Raw genomic sequence first — 23,647 nt, 5'->3', positions numbered from 1 at the left:
TAATGCATGTGCTTGAACGCAGGCAGCATTTTTTTTTTCTCAGCCGTTTTGATTTGAAGGCCCCTTGTCCAACACAATAGCGAAGGCAACCCTTAGATAAATAGTTCTGGTGTTTTTTTTTTCTGTAATGCTTGTTTTGTATTAACTGAAGGTTGCTCTGTCATATTTTCCTGTCTTAGGCAGAAATAATAAAAACTGATTTCATTTGTTGTTGCTCAAGACATGCCGCTCCAGAATATGTCATACAAAGTTCCATACATAATTAAGACTATACGAGACCTTCCGTAAACATCAGACTGTGCTTATGTTAACTGCCTAAGCTGTAGAATTATTACATGTAATCAGTTCAAGTTTCTGTATATTGGTAGCCATGACATCATATGTTGATGTCACACATGCGTATGGTGGCCTTTACCTGGCCTTTCTCCTTCCTCTCTGATGTAAGTGTGCTCAGCGCTGTGCACTCACACCATTTGGCATGTGTTTATTGGCAGAGCTGGATTATGTTCAAGGTGTCTGTTTGACTTGGATGGATTGTAATCTTTTAAACAAACAAACTGCAATCCAGAGCCAAGGCTCGACACCCAGCTGGCAAGGCCTGTGGTTAGCACTGATATGAATGTTACCTCGCTTCCCACATAAACAGTCTGTTTGCCTCAGCTTGGTGTGTTTCTACAAGAAACTTCCATTTTTTTTCCCCATATTGGTGACAATTGAGGCACAAAATGTCAACCAGTGCGCATTTGTTTTGAGTTAGGATTTCAAATGTTTATTGACTATACGGTTTCTTTTGCCGCTGCATATCTTTGGCCTACGTCGGATGTTGCCACTTGGTGGGACGGTCAAGGCTCATCAAATGCTGCTGACCCGTGATGTTACCAACCACCCTTGGACACATCCGTTCTTCCCCCTTCACTCGAATTTCCCACTGAGCCATCCTTCATGGATCATTGATAGGTGGCCCTTTTCCACTCTTAGACCCAGGATCCGTTCTTTGAATCCAGTGAGCAGTGGACACTTAAAAGCCTTTTATTGGGGGGTGTGATGGAGGACATGCTGAGTGGCTCCAGTCTCTCTTTCCTGCCCTGACCCTGGCCTTTCCCTCAAACACACCCTCACCACCACCAGATCCCGTTCTCTTTCCTCTATAACACTTCCCATGTTCCCAGGTCTATGCCAAGTGCTGCTCTGCTTTGGATTTGTTGAAGCTGTTAGTTCGAATGTCCAAATAAGGGAGGGGCTTACCATCCATATCCAAATGTGCCCGTCATAATCCTCATGTGTTTGACTTTGGAAATTAGATTTATGTCTGGAGTGCCTTGAATCAAGTATTTAGGGGGGCTGACTTTGCTTTGAGTTAAAGTAATCCCTAGTAATGCATCCAACACGCTGATTTCACGCAGCCGCCATATTGAAATGGCTCCGGTGGGAAGAAAACCGGAAGTGTCGCCTTGAATCATAGGAGAGCAGCAAATGCGATGGCGTATTGTTGAGTTTAATGTAGAAATTTGTTATTCTAAAAATGTACACACAATTATTTTATACTTTAGACTATATACAATGAAATTTAATAATTTATAAATATTTTTTATATATATTTATTCAGAACATAAAAAAGAAGCAGAAACGAACTATACATATCCTATATTGGGAGCCTGTTCTCATCCCAAAGCGCCATATAGGACGCTTTTGCAAAAGCGTAAATATCCAACGCGCATGGCACCCTTTAACGTAAAATGAGACGCAGATATATTTGGGCAGAAGGCGCCCCCTAGTGGTCTAACCCTTACCCTACACCATACCTAAACTTAACCATAACCGAAGCGTCTCATTAGACGTTAAAGGGTGCCATGTGCGTTGGATATTTACGCTTTTGCAAAAGCGTTGTATATGGCGCTTTGGGATGAGAATGCGTTGATATTGGATATTCATATCCAATAGTTTAAATCTCGGCATGCAGCTTCAGGTTGGTAGTCCAAGAAATTGTTGTCTATTTGTACTTCCGTGATTCTTCCCACCGGAGCCTCGCTTTCGATTTCAAAATGGCAGCTGCGGAAAATCAGCTTATAGACTGCGTAAAATCTGGCACAGTTCCTCCTACTTTCACTCGCTCTTACGAGTCTACATCCCTACCAGAAGCCTACGATCGATCAATGAGCGACGGCTCGTGGTACCATCACAAAGAGCCACAAAATCATTCTCCAGAACATTATCATTCACGGTTCCATGCTGGTGGAATGATCTGCCCATACTCATCCGGAATAAAGAATCCCTGACAGCATTCAAAAGACAACTGAAAACGTATCTCTTCCGTGAGCACTTAACATAAAAAAAAAAAAAAATTCTTTAAATCCTCACTTGCCTGGTTTATGCTATCTGAGCAATGTTTGAACTTTGTATTTTGAGCACTTCTTGTGTTGTTATTGCCTCTTCATGATGATAACTTGTTTGGTTTAGTCCTCAGATGTAAGTCGCTTTGGATTAAAGTGTTTACATTTAGTCTTTTGACTAAATGTAAATGTAATGTAAATATAGCATTATTGCATCCATGTTTTTTATATGCTTTATATTATGGCATTGTTTCCTGTCTTTTGTTTCCTTTTGCCATTTGTTTTATTGTTTCCTTTTGTGTTGTGTTAATTTATCTTATTGTGACTTAGGTCATGTTCTTGAGCATTTAACTCACCCTTTTTTAATTTAGTTTGAACTTATTCCTATACAGATGGACTTCTGAAAATGAATCAATTTTACATTTGTATTAAAAAAAAAATGTTATAGCAAAAATAGTGTTTAAAGGTTTGAGGTTAGCAAAAATGACATTTTTGACTAAATTAAGTTATTTTAAACTTTCTATTCATCAAATAATCCTGAAGAATGAACGATTTGTCAGGGTTTGCACAAAATAAGTAAAGCAGAAAAAACATTTTCAAAATTGATAATAATGAGAAATGTTTTAATAAGCACCAATTCTGCATATTCAATTCATATGCAATGCATATTCAATTCATGTGACACTGAAGAATGGAGTAATGATGATGAAAATTCAGCTTTGCCATCGCAGGAATAAATGACATTTTAAAATATATTAAAAAGGAAACCAGTTATTTAAAATTGTAATAATATTTCACAGTATTACTGTTTTTACTGTATTTTAACTGTATCAAATAAATACAGCCTTTGACCCCAAACTCTTGAATGGTAGTTTATATATAATCTTAAATATTTTATTTTCACATCCAGTAACCTGAAATAGTTCATATTAATTATACATCATAACATTTCTTTTTGAGCATTTTGAAAAATGTAAAACACTTCATGTCTTTACTCTGTTTATTTTCAGATCTAAATTAGATTTTGAATCCCAGGTTTTCAGTGTGGCCTCAAACTTTTGGGACACACTGTATGTTGTTGTTCCTTTTTTCTTGGAACTCTGTCCTGACAAACTCTTTCTTTTATATAACATTTTGCTCAGTAAATATACCCACCCTAGGAAAAACTTGGACATTAGTGATGATAGTTATGCAAGTCTTAAAGGAAACTTAATATTCAAACAATTATTTGTGAGAATTTGGCCTTTAAGTATTTATTTATTTATTTATTTATTTTTATTGAGCCAAAACTTACAACATAATCCCAGCTAACAGAGAAATCATCACAGAAAGATGATGTATTTTGGCTTTTGGCATAAAAATCTAAATCAGCTGATCAGATGGAGAATTTGTTGGCCTTCATTTGGACGATTACTTCATTAATGGTTGATGTAGCCAATCTCTCTACTCATACTTTGTCAGAATGAGTTTATTTAGGTACTCAAGCACTTCTTGAATTTCATGGAATAGTACGCCGCTGCTCTGTTACATTTCGCTTGCAAAAGCAGTGTCTTTAATTGTGCATGCATGCAGTCTGACCAGGAGGAAGTGACATTCTGTCCACCTGTGTGCTTGGAGACACTAAACGGTAGACGTCATCTTAGGTGAAACAATGACTTATTGAACAATCTTTAATACATTATAGTCAAGTGGATAACAGGATTAAATGGCACTTTAAGAGCCTCCTCATTTTCCTAACCCTCATACTGCACCTGCCTGATCCTTAGATCAAAATCAACACAAATTGAAACCTCATTTTAAAACTTCTTGAACTCTGCTTTTTTTCTTCTTCGTTTTTATAGTCCCAAAATGCATTGTGATTTAAAAAAAATATATAATTTTTAAATAAATTTTATGTAAAATAAAATCATTTATTTTCATATAATATTGAATTTTATTTTACTGTGGCCCTATAGGTTTGATTAAACCATCAAAATAATATCAAAAATAATTATTTTAAATATGATGGAAGAAAACAGCTATAGGTTTTATTTTACTATGAAAAAAATCAAACAATGTCTACAACATAATCAGTTGCTATATTTCATTGGTTCTCTCTTGCATGTGTTCATATTTCTTATTAGAGCCTGGCCAAAAGTCAGGTAATATTCGAGGCAGGGCAAAAGTAATAATATTTAACATAAAAAGGTGAAGAGTCAATTTTCGTAGGCCAGGCACCACTTTTGGCCACTACTGTATATAAAACTTGGACATTGATGACAATAGTTGGGCGTCTAAAAGGAAGCTAAAGATTGAAACAATTATTTGTGGGAATTTGACCTTTACTTTTTGTACTAAGCCAAAACTTACAACATAATCCCAGCTAACACAGCAATCATCACAGAAAGATGATGTATTTTGGCTTTTGGCAAAAAATATTTCTATAACATAAAATGTAAAACCGTGATCCGATTTTTTTTTTTTTTTTTTTTTTTGCCTATACTTGGAAGATCAGTGCCTTCATTAAAGGGGTGATGAACTGAGAAATCAAATTTTCCTTGAGCTTTTGACATCAAAGAGGTCATCATATTATAAGAATATCCTGTAAGTTTCAAAACTGAAAGCGTCCTTGTCAGTCCAATAAAAGCTTTTATTGACACCAGCCTCAGCAAACGACTCGTTTTTCAAAGTGGGGAACTATGACGTCAAAGAGGAAAAAACACCACCCCCGCAGAAGAAGATTAACACCTACTTCAACACGGCCACCGATTTGCGCATTAAACGCATAGCTAAATAACATAGCCCTACCTCGTGATGACAAACCGGATCGAGCTACCGAGCAATAAACATGCCGTTTATTAAATATTGTGCAGTGCCTGGTTGTGGAAGAAGACAGTGGCTGCCGCTGCATATGCTTCCTCTGGATTCCAACAGGACTGCATGGATAAACTTTATTTTTAATGACGTTCCAACTGATGAGGGTAAAACATTGTCCGTCTGTCTGCTTCATTTCACTGAGGATTGTTTTGTAAACAAGACTGGATTTGCAGACCGATTAAGAGTGAAGAACGGTGCTGTGCCGTCTATATTGGATCTGACAGTCCAATTGTGCAACACACAGACTCTGGGTCGAACATGTATGGGCGAATCATTCCCGTTGCCATTTTACAACATTGGACGTTTTCAAAACAATTTCCCCCAAGTGCATCGACAGATGAGTAGAAACTCATTATAATATGCAAAACTTTTACTTCCAAGTCTTCAGTGCGAGACGGCCATAAAAACCAAGCGTTTTTCAGCTAGGCTCAAAACTAGGGTACAAAATAGCCTATTTTATTCCTTTTGATCATAAGTTGACCTCAGACAACAATATAATAAAATTTAAAAAGCCAGTTCATGACCCCTTTAATGACTGATGTAGCCAATCTATCGACTTGTGCTTTGTCAGCATGAGTTTATTACTTTGCAAACTTCTTGGATTTCATGGGATACACAGCAGCTACGTAACTTAACTACATGCAAAAGCAGTATATGTAACTATTAATATATTTTTTTCATTTTAGTTTTTTAAGGTATTAAATAATGTCATAAACAGAGAAGAAATAAAGCACTTTTCTTGAAATTGTCCCATAGCAATGTTCTAATATAAAAAACGACAGTATTTATAGCATAGGCTAGTCGTCAGCAAAAATGTCAAAATTGACCCAAGGACAAAAGAAGGGTTTAGAATCAATTTAAAACCACTTGTATTGGCATGCAGAAGTGTATGTGAGATGTTTTCTGCACTGGCTGACTGGTTTCTGGAGGAGTTAAGTGGCGTCTGAGATACTGTGGAGCAGGCACAAAAGTGTTAAACACACACTGAGGAGCGAGTCCCAGCTGACCTCTCTCACACACTCCTGCTTTCCCTGTGGCTGTGGAGGTCCGTGCCAGGTCCCTGCTGAGTAACGACTCTAAACAGGGGCCATAACTCAGGTCAGATGCTTTGTCAGCATCAATTTATTTCGGATTTACTCATGCGACACATTCAAGCACTCGTTCCTCGAATTTCTTGGAAATGCTTGGGCCTGCCAGCTACTTTTGAGCAAAAGCATGGCATGTCAAGTGGCCATGAATTTGGGACGATTATATTTGAACTGCGGGAAAATATGTTCCCAATAGATGTAAAGTAAATGAAAATCATTTAATTTAGAATGCGTCCTCAGAGTTTGCTCATATACATCTTTTAGTCATTCTGTAAGATACATAAATGCTGTAAACATTCATAAAAATGAATATTTGTTTGGTTTACATCACAGCGACTCTATGTAGTTTTGTGTACTGAGCAGCCTGGACCCGGTTAGACTAATATAGAGAATTTCATCATGAGAGAGCAGACAAGATTAGGACCAAAACAAGTCGTCCGATACACATTTTCTTGTCAATCTATAGCTCAGACTGTGCAAGCTTAAACAAACAAATAGATGAATGGAGGCCTGTGGGTTGAGTTCACCATACCGGACAAAAAGAGCTGTTTCTGTTGTGACTGTACCGTTCCCGTCTGACGAGGAGATTCTTTCCTTTTCTCGCCTTTTGTAACATGTCTTAGACATTCCAAAGTGCTACAAAGCCTCTACTTCCTAATTGTGGAATATTGTTTACAGAGGGTTCATTGAGAGTTGGATTTAGTGTGTGGGCACGGCCCAACAGGAGAAAGGATCTGTCAAAGCAGTTTGACAAGAATGATAACAAACACACTTCTTTTCACATATATACGTTGCTTAACTTTATTCATGTACTCTTTTTCGTTATGAAATTCACTATAATTACATATAGTACAATACTGGCTATTATTTTCTACAAAAAAAAAGATTGCATAAATAATTTAAATGATGAAATTGAAAAAATAAATATGCTCATTCTTTGTAACAGTCTTTTGGTCAAAGAGAGAGAGTGGATCCATTCATCGAGGAGGATAACGCTCAATGAGACCACACAGGTACAGTATATACAAGTTGCTATTCATGGCAAGTCTGCTTACATTATAAAAATCCCTTCCAGTTGCTATTTTAAATACACAATTGAAAAATAAGCAAATATTATCTGCACTGAACAAAAAAAAAAAAAAGAGGGGGAGTCATGAAATGGCATTGGCTTAATCTCTTTATCCTGTGTAAAATCAACATCCAGCCCACAATCTCAGAGTTTGGTTCACTTATTTGTCTCTTCTTTTTCCGGTCAGATGACAGAAAGGATGGCACCATTGGTGAAGACTTCAGGAATGGATGTAGGTAACCTGCTAGCGATTGCAGATAGCTGGATATCCCCAAATGGTTTCCATTGAAGGAGGGTGCAGAAAGGTTTTTTGCCCGCGAGGAATTTTTGCAGATTCTTGCACACATGTGGGCCTCTTTTTCGGGTTTCTAACAAACAGGAACTGACCATGTCTAGAGGAAATGGCTTTTTATGACTCAAATCCTAACACAGGAATGGAACTATTTGGTAATTAGGACAAGTCACAGGAATATCGTTTGCGGTTCTTGACCTCCGGGGACTTGGACCGTGGAGGGCTGACACAACTTTTCGAACTCTCCATAACGTGGCTCTTACTGCCAGTTCCGATCAGTTTCTTGTTGAAATGTGAAGTTGCAGAAACTCACATGGTGCCTGGCTCGGTTCCCCAGCCCGTCAAGAGCACTCATGGGCTGGTAAAATTGACCAAGGTTAAGAAGTCTGGGCTTCAACGATCTGTCAGCAGCGGAATGTCTTTTGGGCCCGACACGGCTGGACGCTCAAATCAAACGCTGCTCCAAGTCCCAAAAGAGGAGGACAAATCTGGTGCACAAACATTCACATGAGCGCTTGGTGGATTGGTTGAGTGCTCAGTGTGTTTGCCCGTATGTTAGCTTACCCTTTCAATGAACTTCAAACTTGAAATGAACTGCTTGGGTAAGAATATGTGGAGTTATTCCTCATGAACTCTAATATCATCATCACATTCCCTGAACTAATCTCACATAATTGTATACGTCTTTTCACTCAAGCATCCATTAGTCCACTGGCATTCTGTGATCAAACTGGGACTATTTAGGCTCAAGAGCACATTCAAACAGTGAGACATCTGAAATACGTTGGAAACTTCTTGGCATGCCAATAAGTTTGTTAAATGCTAATGTGTGTATTCCTTTCCTTGGATTGCAGTTTCTGAAATATGTGTGCGTATATGTAAAGGTGTATTTGTATGTATGCAAGAGAGAGTTTCTGTATCAGTTCAACTTTCCCCCTCAGTACGAATTGCTGTTGACCGAGGGCACTTTGCTACGGTGCTTCTTATTGCGCCGCGGCTTCTTAGAGGGCAACTCCTTGACATCCGATTGGTTGTGATGGCGAGTGTAGCGTTTGCACTTGCAAGACGTGACCACTCGGATTTTGTATGTCCTGTTTGGTCCGTTCGGACACTGGAGTTGTATCCGCTGGGTGCGGGAGTGAGCTGGGATGCAGCGGTAATCGGAGGAGCTGCTTCTCCACCATTTTCCCCTTAGAATTGAGTTTGGCATGAGATGAGCTGGAAGGCATTGACCAGAACATACCAGTTCCTTCACAGGTTTGACACTACGGCAAGATCCATCAGTAACGTAGCGGGTAGAACGCAGCTCCCGGCAGCTTAGTTCAGAGGCTCCTGGAAAAGAGAGCAGATTAGTTGAATGTTTACAAAATGGTTTAAGGATGCATCTTAAATAAAACACAGCTACCAATGCTGGGATTTATTATAGCCTGTGTAACACACGGGGTTTTGGATTGGTCACAGCTACGATAAACAAAACTGATTTTATTTTTCATGTTTTGTTATATACACAGGCATTAAGCAAATGTCCTAAAGTTGACTTTGTTGTGTTTTCCAAGGAAAAAAAATGACTTTTTGTCCAACTCTAAAGGAAATGCACGATCATAGTTTTTATATCGGCTCAATATGTTTTTGTTTTTGTATTTAATCTGGATTGGATGTTGCCACTCATTTTTTGAGGCTGGAATTGATGAGAAACCCAATCAATTGGAAACCCACAGACACTAAACAACATACATTTACCAGATAGTTCTGGTAAGTACAGATAGGACCGAATCGAGAGACTTCTGTCTGGGTGAGAGCTAACATTTTTGCAGTAATCTTTGAATTTAATGTAATCTCCTCAAACAACATCGACAATGTCTTCATTTATTTTTCGCAGTTTGTGTCAGTTAAAAAAAAGAAACTGAGAGTGAAAAGATCCGTTTCCTTCTTCAGCTCCCCTCCTGGAGAAGAACAAAGGATTTATGTGTGTGATGAGTTCAGGTTCTGCCTCCCCTGATTCCCAGAAAATCTGATCTGATGTTTTATGAGGAGCTGGAGGAGAGCCAGAGGAAGATGAACATATCTCAACATGACCCCACACTGACCACCAGAGAAAATACACACATCACCTCTTCAAGATCAGCACACGAGAGTGTGATTTCTTTCTCCAACACATCCCACCCCCTGACTGGCGAGTGTAACATACATGCTTGGCTTGAAAACTGTTTCCTTATGCTGAAATACAACATCATTTTAGGACTGTTCACTGACATGACTAGTTATTTGGAATTATCTTGCATCTTCAGTTAACTTAACCAATTGCTCAATCCTTGATTATTTTTATTACCTATTATTGTGACAATACTCTGTGTAATCTGGAGGATTGCTTATTATTATTTTTGGAAGTAATCTGTGTATTTATTTAGCAATAAATTTAAACATTCCAATTACTCAAACACAAGGCTTTACTTTAGTCCAAAGTCTTGATTTGTGTTCTGGAACCAAGCTCTAAGGGTGTTTTCACAAGAGTCCTCTTTAAAAGAACCAAACTAAGACCCCTGAAAAGGGCCAATTGTTAAAACACCCATCTTTGTTTTACATTGTGTCTGCTAATTCGTCCATCCACATACACAAACACACATTGTACATTGTTAGAACTACTGTTGGTTTGAATTCACAGTAGTTTTACTTTTCACAGGTGGGAGTCATTCTCATGGCAATGCCCTGAAGAAAGGACCCCTTGGAAAAACTTCTCACATTTTCAACTACCCTGAAACCATACTGTTGCAATTAGATGGTTATGGAAAGGCAGAGCTTGTCTAATTATTTAAAATTGGGGATACAGCAACAAAAAAAGGGTTACTGAAGTTAGTGTATCACTTGGGCCGGTGAAAAGGTGGAGCGGCATCCACAGCATGCATTCTTTCTGAATTGGAGCTTTTATTTAAAAGCGGCACATCTATTTAGAGCCAGGATATCCAGTTTTGTGGAAGTTTATAATGGTCCTATGTGTAGCCCATATACACTATTAAATACAGGGTGAATTTTTAAAGTCATTGGTTTAACTAATTGCTGGAGCAAATATCATTATTAGATAGGCTTGTTTATTTAGTCAACTTTTCAGTTGTGGATGTCTAATCTGTTTTAGATAACAAAACAGTTTAGGTCTCAAGTTGTAGCTAGTGAAAATGATCTAATTATTATATTTGAGATTAAATTATGAATTTATTTAACTTGCAAACACGCAAACCCTCAATAACTGCAGCATATTCCTGTTAAAATGTTCAGATATATTTCACAATCTGTATTTATCTACATAAATATGTAATCACTAATGTACTTTAGTGCTTTCTTAATCAAACAGCTTCAAATTCATTAAGTCAAAATAACTAAATTGATATCAGCATTGGGTTACCAGGGGGTTTATTAACTTTAAAGAACATTTTTGAATAAATTTCTTTTTGATTACAAAAGAGCTCAAAATCCATGTTAAGAATTGGAACATCTATACAGTATTATGTTATTTGAATAGAGCTCTATACTTTAAATTAAAGATCTGTTTCTTGTTACTTACCATAAATGCGTGTGTTGGCTGATGACCTCCTTCCTCCGTTCTTAGCCCGGTTCATTGTGTTATTGTCAGAAAGTTGTATCTGCTCCTCGGGTTTATTCGTGTCCTCCGTGTATTCTGGTATAATTTCTGTAGCATCATTTTTTAAAGCCCTCCATCCGTGCGCCGCTGTGAAACATCCCTGTAGCAGCACCAGCAGCAACAGCCGCGCGCCGCAGTGCACGAGCGCTAGAGACACCTGCATACTGAAATAACGACTCGTTCAGCGGGCAAACTCTGACCGGTTTTCTTCTCTTCGTGAGAGGCTTTCCTTTTTAAAGTAGTACCACAGGTTTCGGGTGGGGGGAAAACAGATAATTTAGCGCTTACACGAAGTGGGAGGGATTTAGGCAAAGTAGCTCATTCAGAAACTGATAGGGAGGAAGGGGCACCCGCAGAAGTGTAAGGTCAACATGGAGAGAGGAAAGTCATCTTTTTTTCTTATTTTTTTATTTTATTTATTTATTTATTTTTTTTACCAAAAATGAGACAGTGTGTGATTACTGCTCTATTAGGCCTACATCATGTATCGTTGCAACCCGGTATCACGACAAGACGTGAAATAATCACGTTGGTCCACTTTGGAAAACGTGTAGAACCCCCTCAAACGTGAAACTTACACGTTTGCGTTATTACACGTTTGGGTTATTGAATGTTGTTTTGATTGATGTTATTGTATGTGATATATTTAGGATGGACATTGGAAAAGTGTATATTTTGTAATAGGCATTTTATTGTTCCCTATTTGGTTTGAAAATTGATATTGTTCAATAAAAAATGCATGTTACAACAATTTAATTGTATAACAGCTATTACCAACACAGCAACATTTTTCTTCTCGGAATTAAAAGTATAACATTAGCCTACAAATGCAGCGAACACCTAATGTCTCCTAATCTGTAAGCACTAAGGTGCTAACCTGGCACTGAAGATCATACAGGAGTTTCTTCCCGTTGCTAAGCAACGGAACTAGGTCGAGTATTTAAAAAGGTTATGGTTAACACATTTAACGTGGTTTAACGTCGATGTAATACGTTGTTTTAGCATACCTTTTGCTTAAACGAGGAGCTGGGGCCCCTGGACGCCGGAAAAATAGACGTTTTTCATTAAAAACGTGACATTTAGACGTTTTTTAGGCGTGGATCAAGGGCAAGGCAAATGAATCCTTTCACCTTGAAAATGATGTTTTTTTGCATTTTAAATAATAGAACATTTCTCAGTGATCGTCAATAAAACAAAATTCTGTCGTTATGGCAGAGGCGATTGCGTGTAGAATAGGTCAACCTCCGGGTATCTTACGCAAACGTGTAAGTTTCACGTTTGAGGGGTTAAACCATAGATATATGGGTTAAACGGTTAACCATCTAGCTACACGTTTTCCAAAGTGGGCCAACGTGATTATTTCACGTCTTGTCGTGATACCGGGTTGATCAATAGCTGTTTTTTTTTTTTCTTCACTTCAAAAGTTCACAAAAAATGTAGGCTGCTACAGTCATAATTTGGGCCTTTTTCTTTCTTTAAAATGTAGGCCTATTTTCTTTGTGCTATTACATTATAGCCTTCAATTATAGTTTTATTATTATTTTGTTGTTGTATTGTGTGCAAACTATGGCCTGAACAAGTTTAGTTATAGCCTATACTTTTTTCTAAATTAGCCCATCTTTCAGCAGACACAGGCAGTTGATATTTCTCTGACGCAACACAAATTATAACATACATGTTGTGATATTTAAACAGAATAGGCTACTAAAGTTTTTTGTGATATATTTATGATAACAAATTGGGGCTAGAGAAGCAATAAAATAGGCAGCTACCGATCACAATGGAAAACATGTCTTGTGTTTGTTAGCCTATTTGGAGACCTGTGAATTTTATTTGCTATGATGACTAAGTTTAATCATAACTGGAACTTTTGAAAGTCTTATATAGGCTATCAGCAAGGACAACTTTTACTACCCCAATCCTTCTTTTCATTTGACTCTATTTTTGTGTGAATATTTTTGGGACATGTTATCAGTCTGCCAGTATAAATTAAAGACTACTATGAATAAGCAGTGGGACACGCACAAGATACAGATGCTTTATGTCACATAACTGTCATGTCAGCATTAAATGCATCGCTTTGTACAAACACTGCCCTCTTGAGGGAGCCCAAACAAGCAAAAACCTGGAAAGGATATTATTTCTCTTTCATTGCATAAAACGTTCTGCTTCTCCTGTCTGTTGCATTATTTCTGCATGAAATTCTTAAGCTAAGCAATTGTCAGTGTGCATGAGACTGGTTGAGCAATAACTTCTAATGCTACACGGATACATTGTGTCCGGCCAGTCTTTTGAGCTTAGAAACCACTTTGGCAGGATAGATGGAATTAGTCTGCAATCCATTGTGACTCTTCTTTTTGTCCTGTCATCACGAAGAAAAAGAAAGATCACAGTGTCCACCACAGGCCCAGTCTGATTGTAGCCTATACTCTTTCCCTGTCATTCACTAGCTGTTTTTATACCTCTTTGGGTTTGTGCACAGAACACACAGTCTCCAGGCATGCTTTATCAAGATAGCAGCTTGAGCATAAATAACACTTAGATGTGTTCCAGATTTACAAGGGCTGCCAGCAAAAGATATTTGTATAAAGAAGGAAAAAAAGGGCAACACTATGTCAAAGCCACATAAACAAAGCATTTTACTCATCTGGACTGACAGGGCTAGACTCTCAATGCATGAAAGGCAAACATACTAACTTGCAGCTGAGCATTAAAAGTTTTCAGAAAATGGAACAGGGTCAAAGTTGAGCAGAAACGTTAATCTTGCGAAAACAGAATGTGCTCTCGGGGCCTGCTAATACGTTTTTATCACCAGATTCATGGTTAAATCTTGTAGGCTATAATAATAATGAATATCATTATTATTATTTATTTTTAAGTTAACAACATAAATATTGCTTCATATTTTGAATCTTATTTAAACATAATGGTGGCTCAAGTGTCACTTACATTTATTTACAAGATCTTACATGGGTCATAATAAAGTGTGAAAATTTTCTTTTTTATATGATAATCAGCACAATTTTTCAAACAAACTAGAGTCAGCAAAAGATATTTTTGCCAGGGTCGATATTGTCCCCACAACTTTTGAAACATCTCCCAGCACGGATGTAACTTAATAAAATACTTAACAAACAAATAAATAAAACATAACTAGTAGAGCATTCATTTAGTTTGTTTGTTAAATAAGAGGCGATCTATCACACTGAAATACTGTATGTTGTTTTTGGAATCAAGTGATCAAAGTGCTTGTTAACTCTGCAATGTGTGGCGAGATAAAGCGTTTTCTTGTGGCTCGCGGATGTTGCAGAGACTCTAATCGTTCCGGTGAAATCACAAAGTAAAATGCACACAAATGTGTCCCTGCTTGATATACAACAACTGATAAACATAATCTGTTTTAATGAGGAAAAAGAAAAAAAGAACTACGAGTGCAAAAGTTCTACCACTGTGTTACTGTCAGATCCATGTATTTGTTCACGTGAAAATTCTCGGCACCAACGCATATTAGATCTCATTAAAGGACAAATTAAACACAATATACTGTACCATTTAAATCGATTGCTGGACATCTGTATGTTATTGTACATGGGTACATCTGATTTATGATTTATGATCCCCTCCCCCCAACAACACACCTGTCCCACCCACTTTTTGTAGCAAAGTTATGCCACTGAGTTATAACACTTCACAAAGCCTGATAAGAGGATACACATTAGTGTATAAATATAATATGTGGTAAATGTATAGTTTGCACAAAATATTAGTGATTTTTGTGCGATCGTATAGCTGTCCTGTGAACTGATGTCTCATTTATAAATACAGCCCTGACAAATATTATTATAAAAGAAGCATTTGTGCAATGTTACAAAAGAAAAACATTTATGGATCATATTTTATCTGTACAAGTACCGCTCCCCTGCAGCTTATGAACCTAGACAGTAATACCTCACTTCTCAATCTGCCAAGTCATTTCCATTTGTCATTAGTAGCACATTTTTCATGCTGGATATTCTGAAAATTTCACATAAATAAAAGCACATTTGGTGTTTAAATAAGCCATGACTAGCTGAATCATACTAAAAGCACTTCCAAGACTAAATCATGTTTTAAAATACTTCATTTGAGTTTAAAAGCAGCGGAAACCTCAGCTGTGGTTTTACTGAGAGTCTCGGCAAACCTTGCTGACCGCTGGGTCCGTGTGTTAACCACTCTATGTACAACAGGGCAGCCACAAGTGGGATTGTAAACAAGGATCACCTCCACCGATTCTTACAAGATATGCACACAGACTGGTAGTGTTGCAGCTATGCATGGTGAGAAAAAAGAACAAAATGCCAAGCCATTAAACTCATTCTGACGAGGTTATGAACAAATAGGTTTGTGGGAGAAATATATCTGCAGTGATTGTTGCGAGAGAATATTATTGACAAATGTAGTGCGTCATTGTTCTCTGGTTCCCTTTGTTACAACCCAGATTGCTAGTTTTCCCAAAATTATTTATTTATTTAATCAAATCAGGTCCAAGGTTACTGGAAGTGAGAACAATGAACAATGTCAGAACAACGTCATTTCAATGTCTTGAAATGATCAAGCAAGTTGGCATTGTCATTTACATACTGTCACCGTGATTTCGCCAAGTAAGAAGAAAGTACGATATATTTTGTTGATCCTGGAACAACATTCTTGTCTGAAAATTCATCCCAACCCCTAAACCTAACCCTACCCATAACTTAACCCTAGAATCAGAGGGAAATGATATGTGAATGACACCTTTCATAAGGTTGTGAGTCTAAACTTGACATAAACTGTAAACGTGTCCCTCAAATCTGATTGGTTGATTGAAATGTTGTTCCAGGGTCAACAAAGATGTTGATACAGGAAAATGTTGAACTTGGTGAAATCATGTTCTCCTTGTGGGTCATTATAGATATGTTCAATCTCATTGTAATGAATAATTTTAGTGTATTAAAGGGGTGATGAACTGAAAAAATCTAATTTTCCTTTTGCCAAGAGGTCATCATATTATAAGAACATCCTGTAAGTTTCAGAACTGAAAATGTGCTTGTTCGTCCAATAAAAGCTTTTATTGACACCAGGCTTTCAAAGTGGGGAACTATGACATCAAAGAGGAAAAAACACCACCCCCGCAGATGAAGATCAACGCCTATACTTCAACACGGCCGGTTTAGCCGGCCAAGATCAATTTTTTTCATTCAAAGCCTGCACCTTTGCTCTAATAGCCGCACATTCTGCTTCAGCCTTTAGATGAGTGAAAGATTCTCATGACACGCAATTGAGAGCGCTTGTTGCTTCGCAGCTACGCGTGACACTGTGCGCTACTTGAGATGCGCTATCTTGGGGCTGAACCGAACTAATATCGTCCTGCTCCTCCTCTTCTTTTTCACAAACTTGATCAACCTCAAGCCAGTTTGTGACACCTTCTAAGAAGCTTTTGAAAAGTTGATATTTGGGTTGATACCATAAGTTATCAGCCTCCTTTTCATATGCATCTTTCATCAATTTTTGTACAGTTGCTTGTAAACTAATAAACTCAGCGAAAAATCCATCAAACGAGATAACTTGTTTCCTAACAGTTTCTTTATCCTGTCCAGCTTCAGTAAGACTATTGATTTCATTTCGTTTGCGTGTTAAAACACCAAGCTTCCCCCTATGTGTTGTAATTAACTTAAACAGTTCTTTTTCTTTATACAAATTCTGCTCTTCAGGCTGTTCGTCTGCCATTTTTCAAAGATTAACTCAAAAGTTCAACACACAAATGAGAAGAAAAACGAAAGTGAAAGCCCATTCAGTTTGTGGTGTAAGCACGGCGGCTCAAGTTCAAAGTCATTATGTGAGCGCAGCGGCTCCCTCCAATTCAACGTTTTACTCACGAACATCCAGTTAAATCCTCCCAGCGGGAAACATGTATAATCCACATACTTTAGAAATGCAGCTCTCATTCTTCCAAGTATCCTATGGGAAAATCCATACTTCTAACTTTCCAAACGCAGGTAACTTCCAAATGTTCCAATGCAGCCATGGTTTTCAAATCTGTAGTGCCTTCCAGTAAGTCACTTCGGACGCCTCAGGGGTTTCAATAGATTGTTCGTTTTATTCCAGTATAGTATTTGATTCTCTTGATAAATAAACCAACAAGTAAATAAATTGAAAACCATATGCCTGCTGGCGTCCATGCATTTCCAACATCCAATTCCAAAAACTGTTCCACACATGGGTTCCTCGTTTGTTGACTAATTGGCAAAGGTGTGCAAATTTAACTCCTTCTGTTCCAAGGTATTCCAAGACCGCAAGATCATGATTCACCAGCAGGGGTCATTAAATTAACTTCAACATAAATGTCCCAATCACAAAATGGCTCCTACAAGAACTGCCTGGATAAAATTTATTTTTAATGACGTTCCAGCTGATGAGGTAAAACATTGTCCGTCTGTTCGCTTCATTTCACTGAGGATTGTTTTGTAAACAAGACTGGATTTGCAGACCAATTAAGAGTAAAGAACGGTGCTGTGCCGTCTCTATTGGATCTGACAGGAATTGTGCAACACACAGACTTTGGGTCGAACATGTATGGGCGAATCATGCCGGTTGCCATTTTACAACATTGGACGTTTTCAGAACAATTTCCCCCAAGTGCATCGACAGATCAGTAGAAACTCATTATAATATGCAAAACTGTTATCCACTCACAGCAGTGGGCGTTTACTTTCAAGTCTTCAGTGCGAGACGCCAATAAAAACCGAGCGTTTCTCAGCTAGGCTCAAAACTAGGGTACAAAATAGCCTATTACTTATTCCTTTTGATGTTTTTGAATGCAAAAACCAAGCGAACATCATAAGTTGACCTCAGACAACAATATAATAAAAATTTAAAAAGCCAGTTCATGACCCCTTTAATACCTCAGCAATGTGCTTGTTATGGAAATGGCTTACTTGATTTCACAAGATCAACAAATTATGTGTGTTGTAATCTTTGATGGAAAACTCAAAATATGTGGATCAGTAATTCACATGATATTTTGCAACAGTTGGTAAGAGCCGAATGCAATTTTCTTGAGACGTGAATCATTCTTTCATTGGGTGTTGATTTTCTGAGTGGAAGTGTCTCTGAATTTATTTGAGACCATTGAAATCTAAAGCAGATTTTTAATTGCAGAAACACACAATGATGATGTGCTCTTCTGATGGAGCGCCACTATTTCCCAGAATGCTCTGTAAAGGTGCGTTAATTAGCCACAAAGGTATAAAAAGAGGCTCAGCTGCTGAGCATGCAGGAATTTATTTGGGTTCTGAGAGAGAGTGGGGGAAAAGGAAGTTATTTCAAGAGCACGTTTCAAAAAGCTCCACGAGTTTGCTTTTTTATGGGATCAATAAAACCAGATAACAAGCATGTGAAAATAATCTAGCTCTCTTGTATCTAATCCAATAAAGACTAATTATAAGCAGGACTAATAAACATGGTCATGCCACTGGCTGTCACGTGAAGATAGCTGATGATGGAGTGGCAGGAAAGATATTCCCACTGGCCACCCACACTGAAGAAACTGTGCTGAGAAAATAAACCTGCTTTGGGAAGGAACAGGTTTCAGACACCTCACAGTGTGAACTTCTGTTTTTGTCAATGCTGTCGATTTGTCATGGACTAAGACCACAGATGTGTATGCAAATCCTACTTTGTGCTGATGTATTCTTCGTTTGGGTTTCCCTTTAAGTCAGAGGTCACTCTAAAAGGTCATTTTTTACTGTTGCCATACCAAGTGAAAAGTGCAAACTAAATTCATACAGCAAACAAATGTTGTGGTTCCCTGTTAAGTGGCCATTTTCTGAATATTTTTGGTTAAAATAACTTTTTGCCACTTTGGTTTTCTGCCACCCACATTGAGACTTCGATGTCTTCCAAATCTAGCAAATGGATTTATACTTGACCTTGCAAATAGGGGTCAACTATGGAGTCTGTCCTTCATTAACTCGTGTTTCTCTGTTGTATCTTAGCTTGGGCTTATTTATGCATCAATAACAGAGCTGAAGATCCCTTTTCATGTGGTTTGTGTGTGTGTGGCTAATCAGAGATCATTTCGGTTGATCTCCTAAAATAATGAAGTTGTGCTTTAGATGTGTCTAATTTGTTGTTCCACATGACTAGGAACAAGTGCCGTGTGTATATTTCACGCCTAAAATCAAACAATGGCTTTGGAAAAATAACAGCGCATCCAGCTTTTCTTCCCATTTGCTTCCAAATCAAACACTCCCGGCAGTATCTCACCAGCATTCTGACTTGGGCCCTTGGAGCCGCACATCCATATTCTGCTGTTTTTTACATGACAGTTCTTTAATAAATATCAGACGCACTTGGCAAGGCCCCGCAGGAACGCCACAACAGCAGAGTGCAGGAAGATGAAACGAGCAACACCACTGCGGGCACAAGTGCTTGGAAGAGGATCTGAAGCCCATCCATTCCAAGAATGTTCCCTCCCATATTTCCCAATAATTAGCGCTGCTCCACAGATGTTCCTTTTTTTTTCTCTCCAGTTTTCATTATGGGAGCAAATGGAACAAAAAAAGTTGAAAAGTGGAAACATCATATGCTTTTCATTTAAGCCAGTCATTAAGAAAGACGACAAAGCAAAAGCGGGATATCATTCACAAGAAGTGCCATTAATAATGAGGTTTCTAAAAGATTCGTTTTTAGATTAGTTGTTACTGAAACTATGTTCTTCTGCCAAATTATCTATCCGGAATTTGGTCGAGCCCAACTGATTGTTACACAATCTGTCAGGCAATGTTTATAATAATATTAAACACAATTATACTTGTCTTAACATAACAATTTCCCTTTTGTTTCTTATTAATTTAACAAATTTACATGGACATAATCATCCATGACCTATAAGAATTAGTTTACCCAAAAATTATAATTATGTCATTCCTCATCATCTCAATTCTTGTATTTGTGTTTCTAGAAGTTATTAGGTTAATTCAATTGAATTTAAATGTAAAAAAACACAGTATATATATATACACACACACACAGTGCTGCTTGAAAGTTTGTGAACCCCTTGCAGAATCATGTTCAGAGGGATCATACAAAATGCTTTTTTTTTGTCCTGAATAAGATATTTTTCGTAAAATAAGTTTACTGTCTAAAAAAAGTTGAATTATAAAAATGACCTAGTTCATGTTTATCGAAATGTTTACGTACCCATAATTCTTAATACTGTGTGTCATTACATGGATGATATATGACTTTGTATGGGAGGGGGGGGGGGGGCATCATTTGCATATTTGAATAATCCAGCAGTGATTTTATGATTTTGATATCCAACTTTTCACACTGAGGAGCTTTTTCACAACTATTAAAAAAGGTTCAAACATTCAACGATACTCCAGAAGGAAACACAATGCATAAAGAGCCAGAGTGCGAAAACTGAATGACGATGTCCAATTTGTCTTATGTTGTTTAAAAATATTTTTTTCTTTATTTAGTACTGCGCATTGTAAGCAACAAAAGAGTTAAGTTTACCTTGATCTTTAAATGCAAAAAAAATTCTCCCCCAGCTCTTAATGCATCGTGTGTGTCTATGTCTGTTTTAGCTGCTGTGTTTGTCCTGACGTCTGAAGTGCTATGTTTTTTTTGTTTTTTTTTGTGGTCCTGCACGGTTTGTGAGTGTGACAGGGTGGAAACCCAGGACAGAAGTCTCTAAGGACCCCACAGCTGGGCTAGGGTAATTGCAGTCTGCACGGGGTTATGGATAGAGATCGGCCCAAGTGTCAGACCAATTGATTTGAGCGTTTTCAATGATCCTTGTGGATATATGAAGCCTGAAAAGCTGGTCATCCCCAGTGCCAGGTGTGCTGAACAAATGCTAAAGGACTTCAAAAACCATTCACTTCAAATCACAGGGAAATTGTCATGTGATTCTGTGACAGAGTGTTATATGAATATGTGGATATGTGGTATGTGTCAAAAGAAAGTTTTTTTTTTTTCTGTTTTGTTTTTTTATGGTGCAAGGCGCACAGGACCCCAGAGGAAGGCAGATTTATGGAAGTGTTTGTCTCCATCTGTTGGAGACAGGCTATAAACTCTTACCATAAAGCATCTCTCAGATATGTGCATAAATAATGTACATACTGTAGCCTACTTCCATAATATTCACACACCCTGACCCAAAACCTTGACCCTGCTCTCATATTTTATAATGATCTCTTCAACATAAAACATGATGATATATGCATTACATCTAGCCGTGAATATGAAGTCCCCATTTTGTCTTTGTATATTTGCTGAGGCAACTCTGTTGCATTAAAGTCTATACACAGCTGAATGTTACCCTACTTATCTCTGTTACCTAACAGGAGTAATTAGGGGCTGTTGTAAGTGCTTTTTCATGTGCCTCATTCTGTTGTAATCAAAGACCGCAGAGGCCCACAGACAAGGACTGCTTGCAACACATAGGAGAACTAATAGTCTATTGTCATGCAAACTACTCTAGGACATGAGAAATGAGTCCCTCTCATGCTTCTAGGAGGAAATGCAAAAGTAATTGATGATTGCACTGAGCAATGTAGTAATATGAGAAATGAAATGGATATGTGTGTGTGTGTGTGTGTGTATTTATTTTTAATATGTGTGTGTAATTTAATACATAATATAAATAATTATTGATAGGCCTACTTGTTAAAAGGGCTTTGTTTAATTTATTAGGCTAGTCTACTGTCAATAAGAGAAAAAAAGAATGAATAAATGAATTAAATAATAATATAATCTCATTGTTGCATCGCTCTCTCTCTCTCTCTCGCTCATACACTCTAAAAATTGCATTTTTAACCCAACGTTTGGGTTTGTCCATATTTGACCCAAAGTTGGATTAAAACAACCCAGCATTTTTAGGTTAGATTTTTACCAATTTTTTGAATGAAAGATCAAAAGAATAAACGATGCATTTATTTTTTTACAGACATTTTTGATCATATTTACCAGGGGTACCATTGATTCTCAACATTTTTTTATTTTGTCAAATCAACTTAGATAATTTATGTAGTTCAGATAACATAATATTTGAGTTTCTGATGATTAAATCAATCTCCTTCATTGTATTAACTCAATTTTTCCATTTCAATGGACTTAAAATTTTAAAGCAACCAGGTTGCTTTTTTTTTAAGTTAAACCAACAATATTTTGTTACAGTGTGTATGTATCTGTGTATACTGGCTTCAAACTACTGAAAAGTAGTGTATGTGCACAAACAGTTCTCTACAAGTTTCCTCCACACAAATTGACTAGCTAATATTTGTATATTAATTTTAATTTTATGGGTTTACTACCCCATAGGTTTAACCATGCATACCTAGTTAAAAATCGTAAGCTGAATAAATCAAAGACAAAACAAATGCACAATTTAATTTTAGCCATTTATTTTGCCATCATAAAACAAAAGAACATTTTTCCAATGTAAAAAAAAATAACTGATTTAATCAAGTGCACTTCAACAAAGTGTCTGTAGAAGCTGTACACCTTGCTTTGTGAAGTGAAGACATGAATCAAAAAAATATATCTAATCCATCTTCAGGATAAGGCTTTAAGGTGGGATGTTTAGACAGCCTGTGTCATGTGAATGCATTCAATTGACCTTCATTTCAACCATCCTGTAAATCCTTTCCTGATTGAGTCAGATTAAAAACAAAACCAGAATTCTGTCATTCAGCCGCATCAAGCAACTCCCTAACTCAAAATGTTAAGCATAATTTGAGTGTGAACATTTGTGCCAAACCCTTCTGCCAAATTTGCAGCTACTGAGGTTTCCGTGTCCTTTACAACAAACAAGTGGTCAATCATTTTACAATATCACATTACAGCAACAACACAAAGCATACAGGAGTAAAAGACGGCACATGGACGATATAGAGTTACGTTTAGTCAGCGGCGTGCACACATGAATGCAAATGTGCTTGTACGCGTGGACAAAACAAATGTCTCCGCAAAAAAACACAGACAATACTTTGCACCGATGGCTAAAAAATGCACGTGCATCAAAAATGCATCACTTACGCACATCGACATGTTAATCTAGACACCTTGGACCGTTTGTGTTCAGTCTTAGGTAGTGTTCCTTCAGTGTTATAGAAATAAAATGAAACAATCACACACTGAGAATGGATGGGACATAAATACAAAATGACCAAGCAGCATTGTGATTCATTATTATTTACTATTGACATCATCAAGCAATATAGTGGTACATTTTCATTTAATCTTCCCTGTATAATTACACTGTTTACAATTTCTATACACTGTGTAACATACAATCGGATATATATGAATAAAAGGCAATACATAGCAGGACAGTTTGTGCAAACCACA

At 37.4% G+C, this 23,647-nt stretch overlaps 1 protein-coding gene across 1 annotated transcript; it reads right to left on the bottom strand.

Moving 5' to 3' along the window:
- Window positions 1–8,334: 8,334 nt before the first annotated feature.
- On the bottom strand, window positions 8,335–11,519 carry sost (sclerostin). Its single transcript, XM_039664871.2, has 2 exons — window positions 11,192–11,519; window positions 8,335–8,967 (listed from the first exon to the last, which is right to left on the bottom strand). Exons 1-2 carry the CDS (start codon window positions 11,430–11,432, stop codon window positions 8,573–8,575), a joined length of 636 nt encoding a protein of 211 aa, XP_039520805.2. The 5' UTR covers window positions 11,433–11,519; the 3' UTR covers window positions 8,335–8,572.
- Between the last annotated feature and the right edge of the window lie 12,128 nt (window positions 11,520–23,647).

This window comes from Pimephales promelas, chromosome 17 (genome assembly GCF_988280905.1).
Source record: "Pimephales promelas chromosome 17, fPimPro1.hap1.1, whole genome shotgun sequence".
NCBI classification, from domain to species: Eukaryota; Metazoa; Chordata; class Actinopteri; order Cypriniformes; family Leuciscidae; genus Pimephales; species Pimephales promelas.
This window is presented reverse-complemented; position numbering and strand designations above follow the sequence as displayed.

Coding starts and splice junctions, on each gene's coding strand:
- sost (XM_039664871.2), bottom strand. CDS start 11,432: ATGCAGGTGTCTCTAGCGCTCGTGCACTGCGGCGCGCGGCTGTTGCTG. Junction 8,968..11,191: donor AGCCAACACACGCATTTATG/GTAAGTAACAAG, acceptor TCTCTTTTCCAG/GAGCCTCTGAACTAAGCTGC.